Here is a 19,485-nt window from a genome sequence, read left to right as displayed (position 1 = left end):
CGATAGAGGCGTCGTCTCTTTACATAGTCTACGGCAAAGGTCGGCATTAATAACAGAGACAGCAGCATCAGCGTCCACAGGGGCGAGAATGGCGAGACCATTGACAAACACTTTGACAACCCTGGGGGGGGGGGGAGGGGGGGGGAGACGGAGGACTTAGTTTGATAGAAGCGCAGTTCTTGCCTTCAGAAGTGCGGCCGTTAGTTTTGCTCCGGGCAAGAAGGGGAGTGATGGCACATGGGAGAGAGAGATAGGCGACGGGGAGGCGACCAGCGTTAAGAGCAGTTTGGACGGCAAAGATTGGAACAGTCTCTAGAGGGACCAGAAGAAAGAGGTGGCGAAGGAGACGTATGGTCGTTGCAGAACGGGCGTGCACCGTCTCGGAAACGCGGCACATGTTGGCGACACAGCCGTTTAACATGGCCTGGAAACCCACTGGCATAGTAGACGGGGTAGTTATCCGCGGTGCGCCATGGGTTCATGACAGCGCGGCGAGGCGGCGGGCAACGGCGGGAAGTGCCGGCGGTGGTGGCGGCGGCGCGACGGGTGGATGGCATACGTAGGCGTCGGGGCGCTGTGGTCTGGCGTCAACAGCGGCGTAGTTGAGCGGGTGGTCACAGGCGGAAGCCGCGGACTGGAGGGTAAAACATTGGTGACCTTCTCCTGGATGGTAGTAAAGCATGGGATTGAGGGATAATGGAGCGGGGTCTTCGGACACAGGCAGAAATGACAGTTGGCAGGCCACCTCTTCCCGTATAAATGCGTTGATCTCGGGCAGCAGTAACGTAGGGTCAGAAGGGAGACCGCAAACCGCGTGCCCAGGAAGCAACTAGTTAGGCACGTTGGAACGGCGAGTAGAAGCCGGCTATTTCTTCAGGACATCATAACTTTGGCAAAGTTGGATCACGGCGACGACTGTTTGCGGATTCTTCGCGAGCAACATCTGAAACGCGTTGTCGGTTATACCCTTCAGGATTGTAGAATGAAGAACAGCGTAAAGACGGAGACACCGAAGAGACACATCGTCGGCGCCGCTGCAGACGCTGGGGTCGCGCTGCCGCAGCCAGCCGGAACAGACGATGGTAGACGAAGGGATGGGAGCTGTCTGGCTGGTGACTTTTCATTTCATTTCATTTATTATACCCTTCAGGGCCATAGGCATTACATAGGGGGAGTGCAAAACACAAGAAAGGTTAGAAAATGCAGCAAAGAGACAAATTTAAATAACACCTGAGTATACAATGCTAGCTATAGCTTCCCGGAACTTGTCATAATTATTGATGTCGGCAATACCTATGGGAAGGTGATTCCAGTCACGCGAGGTACGCAGCAAAAATGACTGGGAAAAATATTTGGTATTAGAAGAAACTAAGCCGACTTTATGATTACGATCAGTACAATGGGATACATAAAATGGCTGTGGAATAAGGCGATCGCGCAGTACAGGATGATGGTACACCTTGTGAAATAAAGCGATACGAGACACTTTTCGACGAAGTGACTGCGACGGAAGAGAAAGGCTAGACTTCATAGTTGTTATGCTTGCAGTGCGATTGTAATTAGTGAGGATGAAACGCGCAAAGTTATTCTGAACCATCTCAAGAGCAGTAATATGACTGTCATAAGGAGGGTCCCAGACTGATGATGCATACTCCAGTTTGGAACGTACTTCAGGCGTACCGGACGTCAGAGCTAATGTGCGGCTACGGAGTTCCAGGACGAGAGGGGGGAAGATACAGCAGCCTCAACAAATGTAAATGGGGTTGAGGATCAGCTGAATCCGTGTCACTTGCGGCGTCCAACAACAGTCCTGGCCAAGTGTTCAGTCAGCAAGCGAGCTTCAGAACTCCGGGTCATCGTCTTCTTCCACAATGAAACTGAGCACGGCTGCCACGCTACAGGTGTAAAGTTAACAAAGACGAAGAGATCAGGGTTGGTGAGGAAAAAAACAAAAGTTAGTGACGTCCTAGTTGAAATAAAAAAAATTACCGACGATTACGTTACTTCCTAATGCGAAATTTGAGCGCAGCAAATAAGCTCTTTCACCTTTTCGATAGATTCAGGCAAAGAAATCGAGCAACACATGTATGCGCTATCACAGATTTTTTTTTTATTTTTCACACGTATTCCTTTAACAAAGATTGCACTAACAGTTCTTGACAGTCATGAAGGAAGCTTTGTGGTCGGAGAAATAGACTGATATATGTTCGACTTGGTACACCAATGCTTGATTCTCAAAGACGAGATCTATACAAGTGCCTCGCGAGGTTGTCACAGCCGTGGGACGCGTTACGAGCAAGAGGAACGGGATGTTCTCCCGCATAAGTGTTAGGAAATTGCTGTTTGTCTTTATGTCAACATTAAAGTCCCCCGCTACTAACATCGGTGTGGATCGATGGACGGTTAATGCGAGTTGCAGGAAGTGCACGACGTCTTTCGTGAGTGCGGTAGGGGCGAAGTAGGCAGCTACTACCAGCAAGCCGTTGGGCAACTTTGCGGCGCACAGTTCGCCAACTTCATGTGACGTGCCAAACATTTCGACTGGTATTGCAGAGAGACCTGTGCGCAAGTAGATAACGACTCCCGCCGCTCTGTTGTGGTCTCTGCGAGCACCACAGCAGTATAGGAAATCTATGATTTCGAGAGGATCTTCGGGATCCATCCAGGTTTCAGCAAAGCAAAGTACAGAGGAATGGCGCAGAATGTGATCGTGGTGTACGTCCTTGGCATGTGCGGCAAGGGAGCGTACGTTAAGAATGTGGTTGTGAATGATGAATGAAGTGCTGCCAGCGAATTACGCGTCCATTGGCTGTCTGCGTGTGTTACTGATGTGTGGTTAACATGTTAAGCTTCGCCTGTAAGAGTGGAACGCGACAGCGTCTTGCAACGCTGCCAGGGAGTCCACAGAACGCCATCGCCAATTCGGCTGTACGCCTTGCTGGACGGTAAATTTATTTTTTGAGGAAAGGAAATGTATCTCTCTCGCATATCTGGGTGGACACCTGCACCTCGCCGTAAGGGAAAGGGGGAAGATGGGAGTGAACGAAGACGCCGTATTAGCTATTTATTTATTTATTTACCCTCAGGGCTGTTAGGCGTTACAGAGGGGAGTGGGAATAACATGCAAGTATAAAAAACAAAACAGCAGCTAGAAAAATCGAATATAGTTACAGCACACACTGGTATTCCGCCTTTGTTCATTCCAAACCATTCAGCTGGCATTACGGAGTGGCTAGCGTGCTCGTATCGCACTCCGGAGACCCTGGTTCGATTCCCCAACTCGACCAATTTCGTTCTCGGTTTTATTGATTCATGCGGTCTAACTAGAAAGGTTAATCAGGCTATTTCATATTTATATTATTGTATTTCTATCCATCGTGTTCTGTCATTAACCTGTCAATTGTTGGAACTGTCTAGGATGTTCGACACAACGTATATGAAACGAGCAACGTCTTACTGAGTGGGGAAGTGCGTGGTGGTGGAGGGAACGCGGCTTCGTACTTATCTGTTTTTTTTCAGCAGCGTCTCCTTCCGCGGACGCTGTTGCCGCTGCGGCGCGCGTCTTTCTTTTCTTTTCTTCTGACCTCTTCATTCTGATCTATATTAATTAGGCTAATTGATTAATTAAGCAATTAACTAAACTCAGTCCAACTTAGTTCCAGCATCACTATACGATCCCTTTGATTGGTTGCATGGTTACTAGCCAAAGTACAATTGGCCCCATTTGAAATTCGCGCACTGTGACGTCACGAGCATTTCGACCAATTGAAAAGCGTGACATTGGGGGCGGAGCTGGTTACGAGGCCGACGCCGACGACGACGCGAAACCCAGGAACGGACGCCAAAGAGCTGCGCTCTAAAAAATAAATTGGCATGGGCAATGCGTGCAACAAGAAGACAAGGTAATAACGGATGAAATCGGTTCCGTCCGGGCGCGGACACAGCACCACATGAGCCGACGTCACTGTCTCCGCCTCGTCAGCAGACGGCGCAGGCTTCGCCAGCCCATAACGAGAGCGCAGGCTGTACAATCCTGCCTGAGCTGCAGTTTGCTGCGCTTTCAGAAGGGCAACTCTTGAGAGTGCGTCCTCATCCCCGAGCGAGGTCCCATAATAACCTCAATGACTGAAATTTAAGCTTATTTTCTCTATTGCTAGAATAGGGGCGCTTTTGTGTGATTCAATAGATCTCACTGGCGAGCTTGCGACACCTTATGGGGTTTTAAAATTGGGGAGATAAATCCGTTCTCCCCGCTTAACCGCGCCTGACCTAGTTAAAAACCGCGCGGACCCCAGCCATGGTCGCGAGCGCTACCGAGCGCTCGCCGACCACGGCGGGCCTTGCTCTGCGGGAGCAAAGGAACGACACACTGGCTGACACAAACAAGGCATTTATTGCTATAACAACAATAACGTTAGCTAGCAACAAAATACCCTGAGGAATCGAGGATGTCCGACTCACCAGCACGGTTACGAGAGAAGGTTCGCCCACGCTAGGGCAAAGGGATAAGCTCCGAGGCCGGACGGGACGGGGTGGTGGGAGCAAGTTCCGACCGCGAGGCGCCCGTCGACGAAGAGCGGAGCGGTTCGCCAAACGTCCGCGAGCTTCCCGGTCCCAGGGAAAAGAGACCCCGTCGCTCCCCGCGCGCGCGCAGCAAGACGCCGTCCGTGGCGCTGGTGTCGCTGCGACGCGAGCGCCCTCCCAAACACAACTAAGGGGAGGGCGTTGCGGGGAAGCTAACCACAGAAAACTAGTACGTTGCGCGAAAGCGAACGCAGGGGACGAAGGCGTCCCCACAACCTGCTCTTTTCCATTGTACTGGTGCAGCTGTGGCGGTCGCCACTTGCCTTGCTTAGGGAAGGCACCTCAACATGCCACGAGTGGTTTTCCAGTCCGTCTGCGCCGTCGTCCGATATCGCGTCCGTCATGTGTGTGCGAGCTGCTGCCGCCCGAGGATGATACGGAGCCAGTGACAGTGGATGATGTGCTCACTCCGCGGTGAGAATCGTGATTTCGTCCGTCATGTGAGTCTACCTTGAAGGTAACAGAATGGATTCCGCGATGTGGCAAGCCGCCCCCTAAAAGCCGGAAAATATGGGCGGGTGGCCTTGGGGTTCGGACTTGTTCCGACAGGGTGCACGGAGCACTGAGCTGGAGTTGTGAAGGTGTAGGTTGCGCAACCACGGGACGAACCACGAAGAAAAGACACGGAGACACACACAAGCGCTACCTACACCTTCACAACATCATGTACCAACTAGGCCCAACCGAAGTTTTACTGAGCTGGAGGCTCATGATCTTAGCCGCGTAGAGCAACCCTGATGAAGGGGATAAAAGGGCGAACTAAGCCCCATCAAGGCAGTGCGCCTAGGGGAGGTCCAGTCTCTCGAGTGCGTCCCGCGGAACCTACCGTCCGTGGTCCTTCGTTTGCTACCTTGCCAACTGCCTCGTCACCAACCCCGTTCACCTGCGACGTCCGTGAAGCGACATAACTTTTTTTTTCTTTGCGTATAGTAATGAACTTCTAATTCTCTCGCCTCGCTTTTTATTGTTTTTGTCTCTGTATATATCATCACTACCTACATTCTGCTGCAGACTTGTGTTGCCCCAGTACGGGTGTCATGTGCGAAGTTCTGTCCGCTAGAGCAACAGAACCGCGGCCAGTGTTTATTCCTCGCCACGAGGCTCGAAAGAACATAGCACTCGTGGGCGAAGAACTATTCTACGATGTCGCACCTTTAGTCTGCTGTTAAAGGCATTCTTAATGCGAAAAAGACGACTGCCTAAATGCTGCTTTATAAAGATAGCACTCGCATCGCTGGCTTTCCTTTAGTGCCCTCCTGCAGCAATAAGATTCTCTTACCATAGCAGAAGAAATGGTTCTCTGCGTTGTAGGGCTGTTATTCTCCAGTTAGCAGTGACATTCGACGCCAAATGTAGGCATCGTGTGATAGCCAATGAATAGAACTTATATTAATAGCAACAAGAGTCGCAGAAGCTGGCGAGATGCAATGTCTAAATTAAAAGAAAGAAACCTCAACAACCATTTATTTCATCACATTCGCCGTGGTTACTGATTCACATGTACTGTAAATTATTTTTGTCACAATAGAAGAATACGTACTTAGACAAATGTAGATATGCATGCCCCAGCTGTCTCAATTCGGCCAGCAATCTGGAGAGTGAGCTGACCGTGGCTGGGGCAGTGGCCCAGCTCCTCGTCGGAAGAGTGAAGGAGACGGCGTCCAGTCTAGGAAAAAATTTGTGCGGACTCCTTTATTCTTGTTATTCTGCCTGTTATCGTCTCTCCGCGCCTTGATAAGGCGCTGACATGTCAGATGGCCGTAGGGTCGCGCGGTGGTGTTAGGAATTTTGCTGTGTGTACCTGATAACTATGCTGACTGACGTAATGCTTCCACGTTGTGCAGGGCGGGTGAAATGTTCTTCGCTGGTGAGGTCTTCCTGGCCTGGAATCCCGTGTCACACGCCTCAGGATTCCTCATTCCTGCGGCAGCGCTTTGCTGCGGATCTAAGGTGGTGCCGTCGAGGGGTGGACTTTGCGCACGAGATTTTGTTGACATCGTTAACAGGCACAAGGTATGAGCCTACGAATTCTACTGGTTCGTTTATTTAATAGCCCTCTGCTTTGTGCGCGTCTTAGCGTCGTCGCATCCCGTATGCGCATTATGTGATGTGTTAAAGCTGGTCAGATTCGAATTGTCGTCTTCGAATTATTTTCTCTGGTTCATACTTTTTAACAACACAAGATGTCTATTCCAAATGCCTTTCAGTACAGACGTTTCTCAGAGCCGTCCTAAAGACTCGAATTGAAAGATTCCTGTTACGCTTTGGGCCTGCTCTTGAACGTAACTTAATTTGCACATAATTGCATTTAGCTGAAATTGACTCGCAAACACAACTATTCCGCAATTAAAAGCAAACCAGCTATAAAATGTAGGACTTAGAAACGATCCATATTGTCATCATGGTTTATATGACGCCTTCTCTTCCAGCTGAGTACGACGTGAAATTAAATACAACTTAGGAACACATCATGCGCAGTAGGATGACTATTAATGATCCGTTTTATTTATTTATTATTAATGATCCGTTTTTTATTGCCGCTTAAAGGTCCCTATAGGGACACTACATAAGTGTTCGGCAGAAAGGCGGGATTGAGGGATACTCAGGGGTCATACCGAGTCGAAAATACGATTGACCAAATGTTTAGGGGAATCCCGCAAGGTGGAGTAGATTTGTAATAAGGGAGTAATTACTCATTGGCATCCACCCAGGCGCAGCCATACGGCTACAAAGGAACGCTATACAGCTTTCTCAGAATAGACCGACTGCTCCGGTGAAGCGGTGGTCCCGAATTCGAACCCCGGACCAGGACGAATTTTTCTTTAACTACACAGTTTCTGAGAAAGCTGTATAGCTTTCCTTTGTAGCCATATGGCTGCGCTCGGGTGGACGTCAATGATTAATTACTCCCTTATTACGAAAATACGATTACATGTTCTGTAGTTTTCCGCTTTTTCGTGCGTGTTGTTTTGCCATGTATCATTGCTAACTAGATTCTCTTTCGATTCACTTTCGATACCGAGATTTATATTGTGACATAATAAAGCGTGCTACACTGTTCTAATTGGCTTCGAGGGAGTGTATCAAGTAGGTTTGGTTAGGGCTCTGAGCTGTATTCCAGTTTAACCAGGGGCACATTGGTCGCGCTTAAAGAGGGTGGTTGTGTGCGTATGTGTGTGTGTGTTGAGGGAGGGGGGGGGGGGGTGGTCTCATTTGAACCATGTAATTTTAGACCTTTTCAGTGAAAAAAAATAGGCTTCAGCATAATTTTCGCATGTAAGATTACCACATTAAATCCCCCCTTAGTTTAGCGTGGAAGGATGGTGCCAATGCCAGTTGGCTAGGAAGGAAGAGATCTCTTGAAGAAGTTTGGTTTGGTTTATTGGAGTTTAACGTCCCAAAGCAACTTAGGCTATGAGGGACGGCGTAGTGATGGGCTCCGGAAATTTCGACCACCTGGAGTTCTTTAACGTGCACTGACATCGCACAGCACACGGGCCTCTAGAATTACGCCACCATCGAAATTCAGCCGCCGCGGCCGGGATCGAACCCGCGTCTTTCGGGTCAGCAGCCGAGCGCCGTAGCCACTGAGCCACCGCGGCGGGGCTCTTGATGAAGTGAAGTGATCTGGAAGCCCTAAGTACCAGGTTGTGTGTTGTGATATAATAATGTTACGCTGCAAGCTACCTCTACAGATAGGGAGCTGTAAAAGTATGTTTGTGGAAGCGGAATGAAATTCAAGAAGTAGGGAAAAGGAGATTTGAGCGTTTACGCGATAGTTTAGTTTATGGGGTTTAATATCCCAAAGTGATAGCCATGAGGGACGCCGCAGTGGAGGGGTCCGTGTAATTTCAACTTGATGGGGTTCTTTCTCATCTGCAGTGAAATGGCGCATTCGAGGAGCCTCTAACTTTTCACCTCAATCGAAATCCTACAGCAGCTGCGAGGATTTATGCCACGTTTTTGTGTCAGCATCCCAGCGTCATTGCCACTCAATCACTTCGCTGAATCGTTTGCGTGAGATGTACATCAGTTTACATTTCGAAAAATTAGGCTGCATGTCCCAGTTCAACGCGCATGTTCTGCTTTCGGTTCAAGATGCTTTGCAATATTTCGTCTTCATTGTTACACTTGACGTGGCGATAAATGATTCCCGCAAAAAGACCAACTGATGTTTAAATACCAGAGGGCATTGTCCTTGATAAAGATTAATAAGAGTAACGGGACAAGATCTGATCCCAAGGGGAATCCTGAGACTATTCTAGTAGTTTTGGATGAATGACTGGCGACTGCTGCCAACTGTTAGCGGTTAATTAAAAGGCAGCCCACTGAGGACAAAGCAGCAGGGTCTTCGGACATACTTGAGATGTTTTTGAGAGACACGCTTTTGAAAAATGCAACTGAAGACTTTGGTTTGACCTGAAGAGTCTATATTTAAGTTAACATCAGTTGCAAAAAGGAGAAATTGTGCATCTCAAGGAAAACTTGCTCAGAAACCGCTTTGAACTTGGCCGCTGCTATCTCTTATCTATACAATCTAGCTGCTTTCTTGACCACTGCCAGCAATGTAAATCTTCTTATGCACTGATTTGTACAACGCCCCTCTGCGTGTAATAAGATTAGCATGCTTTTTGTCACTCCCCAAAGGTACTGAAAACTCCGACTGCTCAACAGCGTAGCCACCGTCTAGGCAGTTCCAAAGACCATCAAGAATGCATTCGCGCGCAGTCTTCGGGACGTCAGTGGAGATGGCAAACTTTCATATACGAAGCGTGTAAGGTATCGGTAGCGTTCGCGGGGGTCATCGGAACGCGGCTGGGGGCACTCAAAGCGGAGCGTCTCCTTTCTTGGAACGCGGCCGCTCGCGAACGCGCCGGGAAGTACGGGTGTCCACCCGACACGCGTACCGAGCACGAATGTATATTTTTGTTTATTTTCATTTGACACGACCGTGCGTTTGGGTTTGTGGAAAGGGCGTTTTGCCCTACGGAAGCTGGAGGGCTGGCCATGCCCTGGATGAACCAATGATGTTAAGGCCGCAACATGATTGGAAGTTACCGAATGTGGGCTGGGCCTTTAGGGCTTTAAAACCGGGCCCCGGAGCTGGAAGCGGGGTTTTGGGCGAAGGTGAGATGCAACGCATCTTCGGCAACGCCGAGTAGGGGCCTCCCCTAGTATTAGCCAGATCCACATTTTTGTTGTTTGGTTTGTCCTTTTTGCTGCTTAATGTGTCTAGTGCCTTAACTTGTATCTATTGTAAATACTGTACATAAACCTTGAAGTGTTCGCCTTACCCCTGCGTCTCAACTGAACACAAGACCGTCTCTGACGGGGCACCGCTGGTGCGAAGAGCTTCAGTCTTCCAGTTGGAACAAACCGTCTCTGGCGGGGCACCGCTGGTGCAATAAGGAAGACGAAAGAACCTGTGAAACTTTACTGGCGCAGTCGACAGGATCCTGCGGCCATCGGAAGACGGCGCAGGAAGAAGATTGAACGCAGGGAGAAAGGCGACTGTCAGGCAACAGCAGCGTTCGAGAAAGGACCTGCGGAGAGACGGCGGCAAAGACGCAAGGACCACGGCAGGTGTTCAGCGACGCGGGACTGCATCCGGTCAAGGAAGGCAGAGCGTCGAGAACTCGACGGTCACCGGCGGGTCGCAGCAAGTGACAACGTGCACAGGACCAGCGGCGTGCGACAGCTCATCGCAGCGTCCGGGGAAAGTGGCGGTGGACTCCGACGCCAATGAGCGGGCAATGCGGATCGATGCATCGAAACCGTGAGTTTCCTTGGTCGCATTGTTCACGTCCCTGTGTTCGAGCCGGTAGGACAGTTGAGGAGTACAGACGGCGGTATGGAGGGCTATCCATGCCGGCCCTCACTCGATGTGAGGTACCAGGTTGAGTTAGCGAAGGCGCGCTTAGCGGACCTTCAGGCTCAACTCGCGAAAGTGAATGGCGGAAAGGCGGTGCTTCGCGAGGAAGAACCTCAGGATGTAAAGTATGTCTTGAAGGTTATAGAAGCAAGACGCCAGCAGGTAGAGCTCGAGATCTCTAAGATCAAGGAGAGCAGAAGAGCCAGTCAATCAGCCACGGAGAACTGCTCCGAGTCCCGAGAGATGAGGCCGCCTGTGCTGGAAGACAAAGACTTATCCTGCTCAAGCACAGGTGGAGGAAAGAGCAGTCAGGTCGCTGTAGGTAATCAGCCGATATGCGCGGACGCCTCTTTGTTGGGAAATGCCGCAGAGAGCGAAAACGAGATTTCTGAAGGAATCACAGCTTCGCCACTGCGGGCGGCTAGCAAAGAAAAAGAGCAGCCCAATTCTGATGGTCTAGGGCCAGTCGAGACCAAATTGTCCGAAACCAAGCAGGAGAGTGATCTAATTCCTGCAGGCTCTATGACTAAGATTGTGACCTCCGACACGGAGCTAGTAACCGGTGAAAATCTGGCGTTGCTGCAAGCACACACTGTGTCGGCCATAGGGCATGAAGTGCCCCGTAGCGTTCCTGGTGACAACAGCTCTACATCCGAGGCAGAGAGCGGAGGTGGGCCCGCTGGGCCGACCGGGCAGAGCGCCGCGCAGTTGTCGAACGCACCCGGTGTGTGCCCGGCCAGGTCGTTTGAGGACCCGGAAATGAGTGGCGACTGGTCGCAAGGCAAGCTCGGGTCAAGTGACTGCGAGGGAGCTCATGGAGCCTCGGAGTTAGACGATGCCACGAAGCCGGCAAATGCCTATCAAGCAGGGAACGGCAACATCAGTGTTTGCTCGTGGAGGAACGGGGCAAATGGTTCCAAGCGAGGCGAAGTAGCAGGAGGCAAGGGCGTGGCTTTCAAATTGAAAGTCGCTGCGTGGAGAAGTACGTTCCGTGCGGCAGTATGCCAGATCAAGAGTAGCAAAACCGGCGTCAGTGGTACGGTTAGACAGGGCAGGGGCTATGCTCCTTATGCAGCGCGCGGCTCGTACCGGCGCGCCAGAGAGAGCGGGCCCTCAGGTGCGTCGTGGGGTCAAAGATTTGGACTTATCGAGGATCAGGAAGTTGTTTTCGATCCTGGAGGGCAGCAATTTTTGAATTCTTGCCCTGCTGTGGCACCAGCCTAATGAGCCGAGTGGCAGTTAGGCGTTAATTGTGTTGAGACGCGTAGTGGCTCGAACGCACACAAGGACGCTCGGTGCGACTAAGGAGGCTCACGTGGCCACTTACGGACGTCGTGCGAGTGCTACTGAACGCTCAAGTTGCGAGTGTCTGTGTGTGTGCGTGTGCTCGTTCGCGAGCAGGACGAGGGTGTCTACTTGGTGGTGGTGAACTGGGTGCAACCCACCAACTTGGACGCTGTGTTACGGCGCACGGCAGGCATGCCACTGGGTGTATTTTAGTGTGCAATTTGCTTGTTTTCTTGGTGCCCGTAAGCATTTTCTGTAATGTGTTGGTGCGCGTGTGCATTATTTTGCTTTTGGTTTTGTCGCTGCCAGTACTTGTGTAGCTGCGGTATGTCACCCACAGGGTGGTTTTGTGACCCGTACCGATCCCTTCTTTTTATAATTCTAAAAGTGGCATTTGAGCCCTTTGTAGAATCTTGAGAAGGGCGTGTAAGGTATCGGTAGCGTTCGCGGGGGTCATCGGAACGCGGCTGGGGGCACTCAAAGCGGAGCGTCTCCTTTCTTGGAACGCGGCCGCTCGCGAACGCGCCGGGAAGTACGGGTGTCCACCCGACACGCGTACCGAGCACGAATGTATATTTGTGTTTATTTTCATTTGACACGACCGTGCGTTTGGGTTTGTGGAAAGGGCGTTTTGCCCTACGGAAGCTGGAGGGCTGGCCATGCCCTGGATGAACCAATGATGTTAAGGCCGCAACATGATTGGAAGTTACCGAATGTGGGCTGGGCCTTTAGGGCTTTAAAACCGGGCCCCAGAGCTGGAAGCGGGGTTCTGGGCTAAGGTGAGATGCAACGCATCTTCGGCAACGCCGAGTAGGGGCCTCCCCTAGTATTAGCCAGATCCACATTTTTGTTGTTTGGTTTGTCCTTTTTGCTGCTTAATGTGTCTAGTGCCTTAATTTGTATCTATTGTAAATACTGTACATAAACCTTGAAGTGTTCGCCTTACCCCTGCGTCTCAACTGAACACAAGACCGTCTCTGACGGGGCACCGCTGGTGCGAAGAGCTTCAGTCTTCCAGTTGGAACAAACCGTCTCTGGCGGGGCACCGCTGGTGCAATAAGAAAGACGAAAGAACCTGTGAAACTTTACTAAGCGATACACTGCCTTTCGCATTTCATGGTGGTATAGCATACAAATAAGTGCGCCGTTGGTGCCTATCTGGCGGCGCTGTACAATATACACCACCTTAGCAACTTCAGTGCCATAGCCCTGCGGCACAACTGTTAAGGCAACACACGACATCAGATTGTCCGACATTTTTGCTTGCAGCTATCTTGATCTTTGTGGGTATTAGGAGACGTCCGATACCTCGGCTTTGAGCGCACAAAGCTGTGCGCAGTGACCCAGCGCAGTGTAAAAGGTGAGGAGAACCACCGAACAAAGTATCGCACGTGCATGCGGACGCATATAATACATATGAGAACAATTTATAGGGCACCTCAATATTTTTTTCAGCTATAGAGTTAAAATGTGAGGTGCGTTAAAAACGGAACACCTTGTGGTTTCCAAGCACAAAAACTGAACGTGCCATCTCCGTAGTAAAGGCTTTATCTGATTTTCATGATATAGAAGAATGGCCCGAGGTGCGAGTTAGTGCATGATGAAATGAACGCTGGCGCAACAAGGACACTAACAAGAAAGGGACACCACATGCGCACGTGGTGTACCTTGCTTGTTAGTGTCCTTTTTGTGCCAGCGTTCATTTCTTCATGATATATGTTTCTTAGTCTCCAACCTTGTTTTGTCGTGAACGAGCCGTGACTGTTGAGACACTAAACTTGCTCCGTGATCCAAACACGTCACCTTCGTGCAGATTTGTCAGCCCCGGAGGTCGTGCAAAATCGTTGAGAACGTCATCACAACTAAGCTTACGAAATTGAGACGCCGCTGTGACTGGGTGGTTATGGGGCACGTCTTGTGATCCGAAGGATTCAGGTGCGACAGCGGTGGTCGCATTTCGATTGAGCCGAAGTGTTGGAGGCCCGTGTACTGTGGGATGTCAGTGCACGATATAGAACCCCAAGGGGTCGAAAGTTTGCGGAGCCCTGAACTACTGGGTCCCTCATAATCTGGGACGCTTTCGGACGTTAAGCCTCATAAAATCAATCAGCTCGCGAAATCGTCTTGTGGAGGAGATATGTGTACTTTAGTTGTTGCTCTTTTATACCTTTTAAGAGCTTTCCTGTCGGAAAAAGTGGTCTTTTTTATTATATAAAGCGGCGAAGTTCTATTGGGTCAGTCGACGACCCCAGGAGGCCAGTGGCTTTCGACTGACCCCAAGAAGAAGCCTCGTTTCTTTCAGACTCTCCGACTCACTTTCCATATCTGCCGACGAATCCCACCGAGCCGCCCCTTCTATATATACGATGCAACGCCGACACCTCCTTTGTTGCAATGCGGTTTAACCGGTTCCTCCTCTGACGTCATGCTAGATGGCGCGGCGAGCGGCGATGCCTGCTGCGGCGGTTGCTAGGCAACGGCTCAGCTCGCGTCGCGGCCACCAGCCACAGCGAAACGGCTAGAATATGGCCAATGTGGCTCTCGATACAAAACAGGAATTCGCTTAGATGCTACAAGGCAATTGCCAGTGTGAGGTGCCCAATGATTATGACGCTGAATTCGATTTTTTCAGGTGACGTCCCTATGCGCTTTTCCCACAGCGTTTCGGAAGCTTGTATTCGAGCTGGAGGAAGACCTCGTACCTTCATTGAAGCGAATCCTTCTCTGCGGCACAGTCACCACAGAAGACTTGTACCAGAGAATACTGCAGGTGCGAACCTTTGCTAATGTACGACAGCTTGAGATTCTCAGAGTCGTTTTATTAGCTGTATCATCAGTGCACTATTGTTGCATTTGCTCGTGCACATGCAGGATATCAAGGATGATTGGATAGGATAAAGACAGCAAATCTACTCCGGAGTTGCTGAGTTTCTTCCCTATTCATAAAAGTAAGCTAGAAAATGTCAAATGCGCAGTCATTGTACTGGTATTAAGGAATACATTCAGAAACAGCTCAAGAAGACAGGACAGTAGCTGCAGTAGGGATTCGCTTGGAAGATTTGACAGCATGAACCAACTCAGCCGCGCCTGAATTTTCTTTTACCTGTAGTTTCTGCAATGGCCTGCAGTGAATTACTGTTGCGGGACGTTAATAGATGGCGGAAAGGAATATGTGTACTGCACTGAACGGAATTCCAGCGAAACCATTACACGCTTTCACGAAACTATTAGGGAAGAAATAGGTAAAGCTGCACCTTTATTACACAATCGACCATTTAGCCAGTCAAAAAGTTAACAATAAGCAAATGATTTAATAAACTGCTCGTTTGCTATGCTGCAACAGTGCGAAATGCGATAGACCAACCAACAGGCAAGGGAACTCTGCACTAAGAACTTAATCCTTTATTCATATAGAAGTGATTCGTCGGCAGCACATAAAAATGAGCATAAGCAATGAGCACTCCCAGCTATTTTCACGTGTCGCGGCCATTCTAACAGTATACAAGTTGGTCAAATATACAAGTTCAATATACAAGGTCAATATACAAGGTCAATGTAAAAGTTGGTGTTCCCACTTCGAGTTACTGATCAATTCACTCTCGCCCTACCATGAGCTTGCCGTCCCGGTTAGCTCAGTTGGTAGAGCGACTGCTCCGGTGAAGCGGTGGTCCCGGGTTCGAACCCCGGACCTGGACGAATTTTTCTTTAACTACGAAGTTTCTGAGAAAGCTGTATAGCTTTCCTTTGTAGCCGTATGGCTGCGCTTGGGTGGATGCCAATGAGTAATTACTCCCGTATTATAATATACAAGTTCAAGATGGCACAACACGTATTCTGAGTAAATCGTTTATTTCTTGCAAGCAGAGATTGTAGCAATGCGGTCTCATGTTCATAGAGGTTAACTGAAGCCTTTGGAAAACATGCATCTCCAACTTCGAGGATTATAAATGCTTTTCCCACTTTTGCTTTTGAAAATGCTTTTCACCTGGTTCTGAATTCGATAAAGTATCCGCATGCCTTTCAAAAATGGTTCACAACCCCTGCAGTTTCGGTAGTGCACAATGAGATTAAAGCGAGGGGGATTGCCATGATTGGATGTGCGTATTGTTTCCAAAATAATTAATACCAACTCGTCCAAGTACAATGCTTCTGCCCAAGCAGCCCGAAGGATTTTGAGGTGTGTATTCATACATCATACCAAGACAAGCAGGCAAACCTAATCCTGAGACCTCGGCTGTTACGATCCCTATCGAGCACTTATATTTGTGACGCAACAAAAAAGAAAATTAACGAGACGTTGCGGAACGTTTGCAACATAACACAGGTTTCACGAGACAGGAAGTTCCGTGACAGCATACCGAACCTTCGCAACGTGTCTTTTTCTGCGTTCTCCTGCATGTTCTGCTGTCTCTGCCTTACACAGCACTGGTTCGTCACTAAGTTCTGAGTACAAAGAAATTAAAAGAAGTATTTATTCCTGATTTCTGCAAAATATATTCGGAATGTGGGACAATCTCGTAGGCATTGGAAAAATGACGACTTTGAGCAGTCTTTTCTCTCTAGGATAGCGTGTCGTTGCTTTGTTTTGGCAAGGTAACTGCCAACTTTTGGTTGTGTTTTAATTCGTTTTACTCGTTAGTCACCTTTTCGCACAGGTATCAGTGCCCAGATACACATACAGGCATGCCACATCCGCTACAGTTGTAGTGTTTTCCTTTTGTTTCTAAGAAAAAACTGTAAACCGTCATACTGAGTCAAATTTGCTATGGAAGTTTGTTTTGGGGCGCTTCTTTCTCCTACTAATACCACTGCGTGATGAATGCCCAGGTATTCACGCTGGAGAGCCTGAGGAACGGTTATGGCCTTTCTGAAACCATCGGATTTGTCTGCATCACAGAGCCAAAGACTATAGGATACCGCAGCGTTGGTCTTCCACTGCCGATGGTCGAATACAAGGTACGGGAAGGGACCCATGGACTTCTGAAGATTTTCGCTTATCAAAAGAAGCAGAGTCTAGGGCACGCGTGAAATGTTTGGCGCAACACAGTGTCACGTCATTTTTCGTTCAAACATTTCCTGCCTCTCCAAGGGAACAGAGCTCTGCAGAGAGCAGTTGGCAGCACAGAAATCTCACATACTGGAAATTACAGCTTGTCTCGGTTTTGACATTCTCAAATTCAGCTGATGTTTTGCGATATGTTGCGGATAGGCGAAGATCCACGTAGAAACGTGGAAGTGGTCCATATACGAAAGTTATATTCTCCTGTCATCCAGATTATTAGAACACAATGCGAATCGCAAAGCATAGGTGTTCAATCAGGTCTTCTGTCTTTCGCGTTTTCTTTTTTATGAAACGTAGCCCCCTGGCCTCGCTGTGAACAACAAAAAAATCTGAAAATCACATAAAACGGAAGTTAGAAGGTCAGGAAAAGAGGAAGAAAAATGCGGCAGGGTAGCTTTCAACATGCGCGAAGAGCACCACCAAAAGCAAACAGAGTAAGGCGGAGCGCTGACGAAGTAGACAGCGCCAGACATAGGCGTATCTTGTAGGCCCAGGTATAAGGCTGCTGTGTAGGTTTTCTCATCCCTTTATCCTTCTATTTAGCAGTTTTCATAAGGTGCCATCCGTTGCCTCTACTTTGCCATGATCTTAGCAAAAACACTGCGCAGCGACTATGCAGCTGCGTGAATTTGCGGATCGCAAATTCAGCATTTTGCGTTTGTTCAGATACTCCATTGCCGTAAACTTACCACTTGTTTGACGGCTGGTGAAAGCGCTTGCATGTATCCCATCATAAACTCTGAACCCATCATGAACAACCCAACTTACATTTGCGCCACAACCAGCCATTATATTCAATAGAGAAAAAAAATTAAGCGACCACATTTCACCTCTTCCTCATCTCTTCGAGGTAAAGTACTTCCAAATTTCATGTTCAGATTAATGCGTACTTGGGTCTCGACAGCCTTCTAATATAAGCGAAGTCGTTTTTATGTAGTTGGTACTAAACGAATTCTAATAGGGATTAGAACGGCCTTCTGCTGCTCTTGCTCGAGGTTCAGTTATTTCTACTGTCTCTAAATAGATCGCAACACAGTTGCGAAGTTTCGTAAGAAACTTAGTTTCAACATTCCTGCCAGTGAACAGCCAAGCGGTCTGAGACTGTCCTGGTCGTGCTGTACCTGCCATGCTCTTAGCACTCGTCCATATGCATATTTCAGACCAGTCAACTCCTTTCTAAAGGGGCTACTGAACAGAATAGACAATTTAGTGTTGTCCGCAAAGAGCTACCGTGGGTGCGGGCAACGATATCGTGGATCTGGGGGGTGATGAGTTTACGCTCTCACTGTGCCTTGTGCACCCCATGAACACTCTAGGAGCAGTCATTCGGAGCACGTTTGTGGGCCTTAATTTGTGGATGTCGTGCGAAATCTTTTGCCGATAGGGAATGACACATTTTTCGGGCGCTTTATGTTGCTATTATTTGTTTATTTATTTATTTGTCCCTCAAAGGCCCCTTTCAAGGGGTATTACAACAGCTTTGCCATGCCTTCGACCACCGAGGCCAATAGCCAGTAGTAGTACACAGCATTTGCAACGGCCGCCACACTAATCACGAGAACAACTAGGCTTTAAAATTATTACTTCTTTTAAGGCCTGTAAAGCCTTGAAAGCATAACTGTCATTTTGTCAGTTTTCAGTGCGCTCAATTGAATATAATCAACGGCCGAATGACTCACTGCTAGGACTGCCGAATGGTACCTTAAAACATGCGGTAGTAAGTCTAAAAACGACAAGATTTTTTTCCCAACTGCTCACACGTCAAAACCCAGCTATATATACATAGAAAGCAAAGAACGAATTAAAAGCAACCCCAACAGAACCATGCTTGTCATAACGAATATTCTCAATAAGATGATAAAGAAGCATTAAAACCTTATTACTGCAGCAGAAAAGGTTGGTTTGGTTTGGTTTATGGGGTTTAACGTCCCAAAGCGACTAAGGCTATGAGAGACGCCGTAGTGGAGGGCTCCGGAAATTTCGACCACCTGGGATTCTTTAACGTCCACTGACATCGCACAGCACACGAGCCTCTAGAATTTCTCCTCCAAAGAAATTCAACCGCCGCGGCCAGGATCGAACCCGCGTCTTTCGGGTCAGCAGCCGAGCACCATAACCACTGAGCCACCGCGGCGGCAGCAGCAGCAGCAGAAAAGGGGTTTTTATGTATTTATGACATTTTTCTCCAATTATTTTTCGAATTAAGTCCTTATGTATTTTCAACGAAGATTTCACGAAGATGCTCATTTACGCTGTCGCATTGGAATTCCGCCTCCATCGAAATTGGAGGCCGCTGCCGAGATGCGGGTTCGATTACGGCCGCGGCGACCGAATTTCGACGGAGACGAAATTCTACGGGCCCGGTGTACTGGGCGATGTCAGTGCACGTTAAAGAACACCAGGTGGTCGAAATTTTTCGATCCTCCTCTCCTCCACCTCAGCACTCCCTTATCTCTTCGCGCTTTCTTATTCGGTAGCTCATTTTACACAGACTCGGGAGTCTTTTGGGCGTTGAACAGACCACATTGCCGTGCGATGGTTCCCTAAATTGTTCTCATAATGGGCAACTTTGAGCAATCAGTATACCACTGAGGTCGTTTTTATTTTTGCGTTCTCTTTCTGCTGCTCACTCCTCGTGTCTCAAAAGTAACACCCCTTTCCGTCAGCAATGCAGGCCTTC

General features: G+C 48.9%; 1 protein-coding gene across 1 annotated transcript in view; it reads left to right on the top strand.

The window, feature by feature from the left end:
- The window catches only part of LOC149325456 (uncharacterized), a 66,358-nt gene that overhangs the window by 35,327 nt on the left and 11,546 nt on the right, over positions 1 to 19,485 (top strand). The window contains exons 6-8 of the mRNA XM_089563960.1: positions 6,429 to 6,597; positions 14,376 to 14,513; positions 16,571 to 16,699. Coding sequence (XP_089420086.1) covers positions 6,429 to 6,597; positions 14,376 to 14,513; positions 16,571 to 16,699 — 436 coding nt within the window. The remainder of the gene's footprint in view (positions 1 to 6,428; positions 6,598 to 14,375; positions 14,514 to 16,570; positions 16,700 to 19,485) is intronic.

This window comes from Amblyomma mixtum, chromosome 10 (assembly GCF_055824585.1).
Source record: "Amblyomma mixtum isolate Tamu chromosome 10, ASM5582458v1, whole genome shotgun sequence".
In the NCBI taxonomy this organism is placed as follows: domain Eukaryota; kingdom Metazoa; phylum Arthropoda; class Arachnida; order Ixodida; family Ixodidae; genus Amblyomma; species Amblyomma mixtum.
This window is presented reverse-complemented; position numbering and strand designations above follow the sequence as displayed.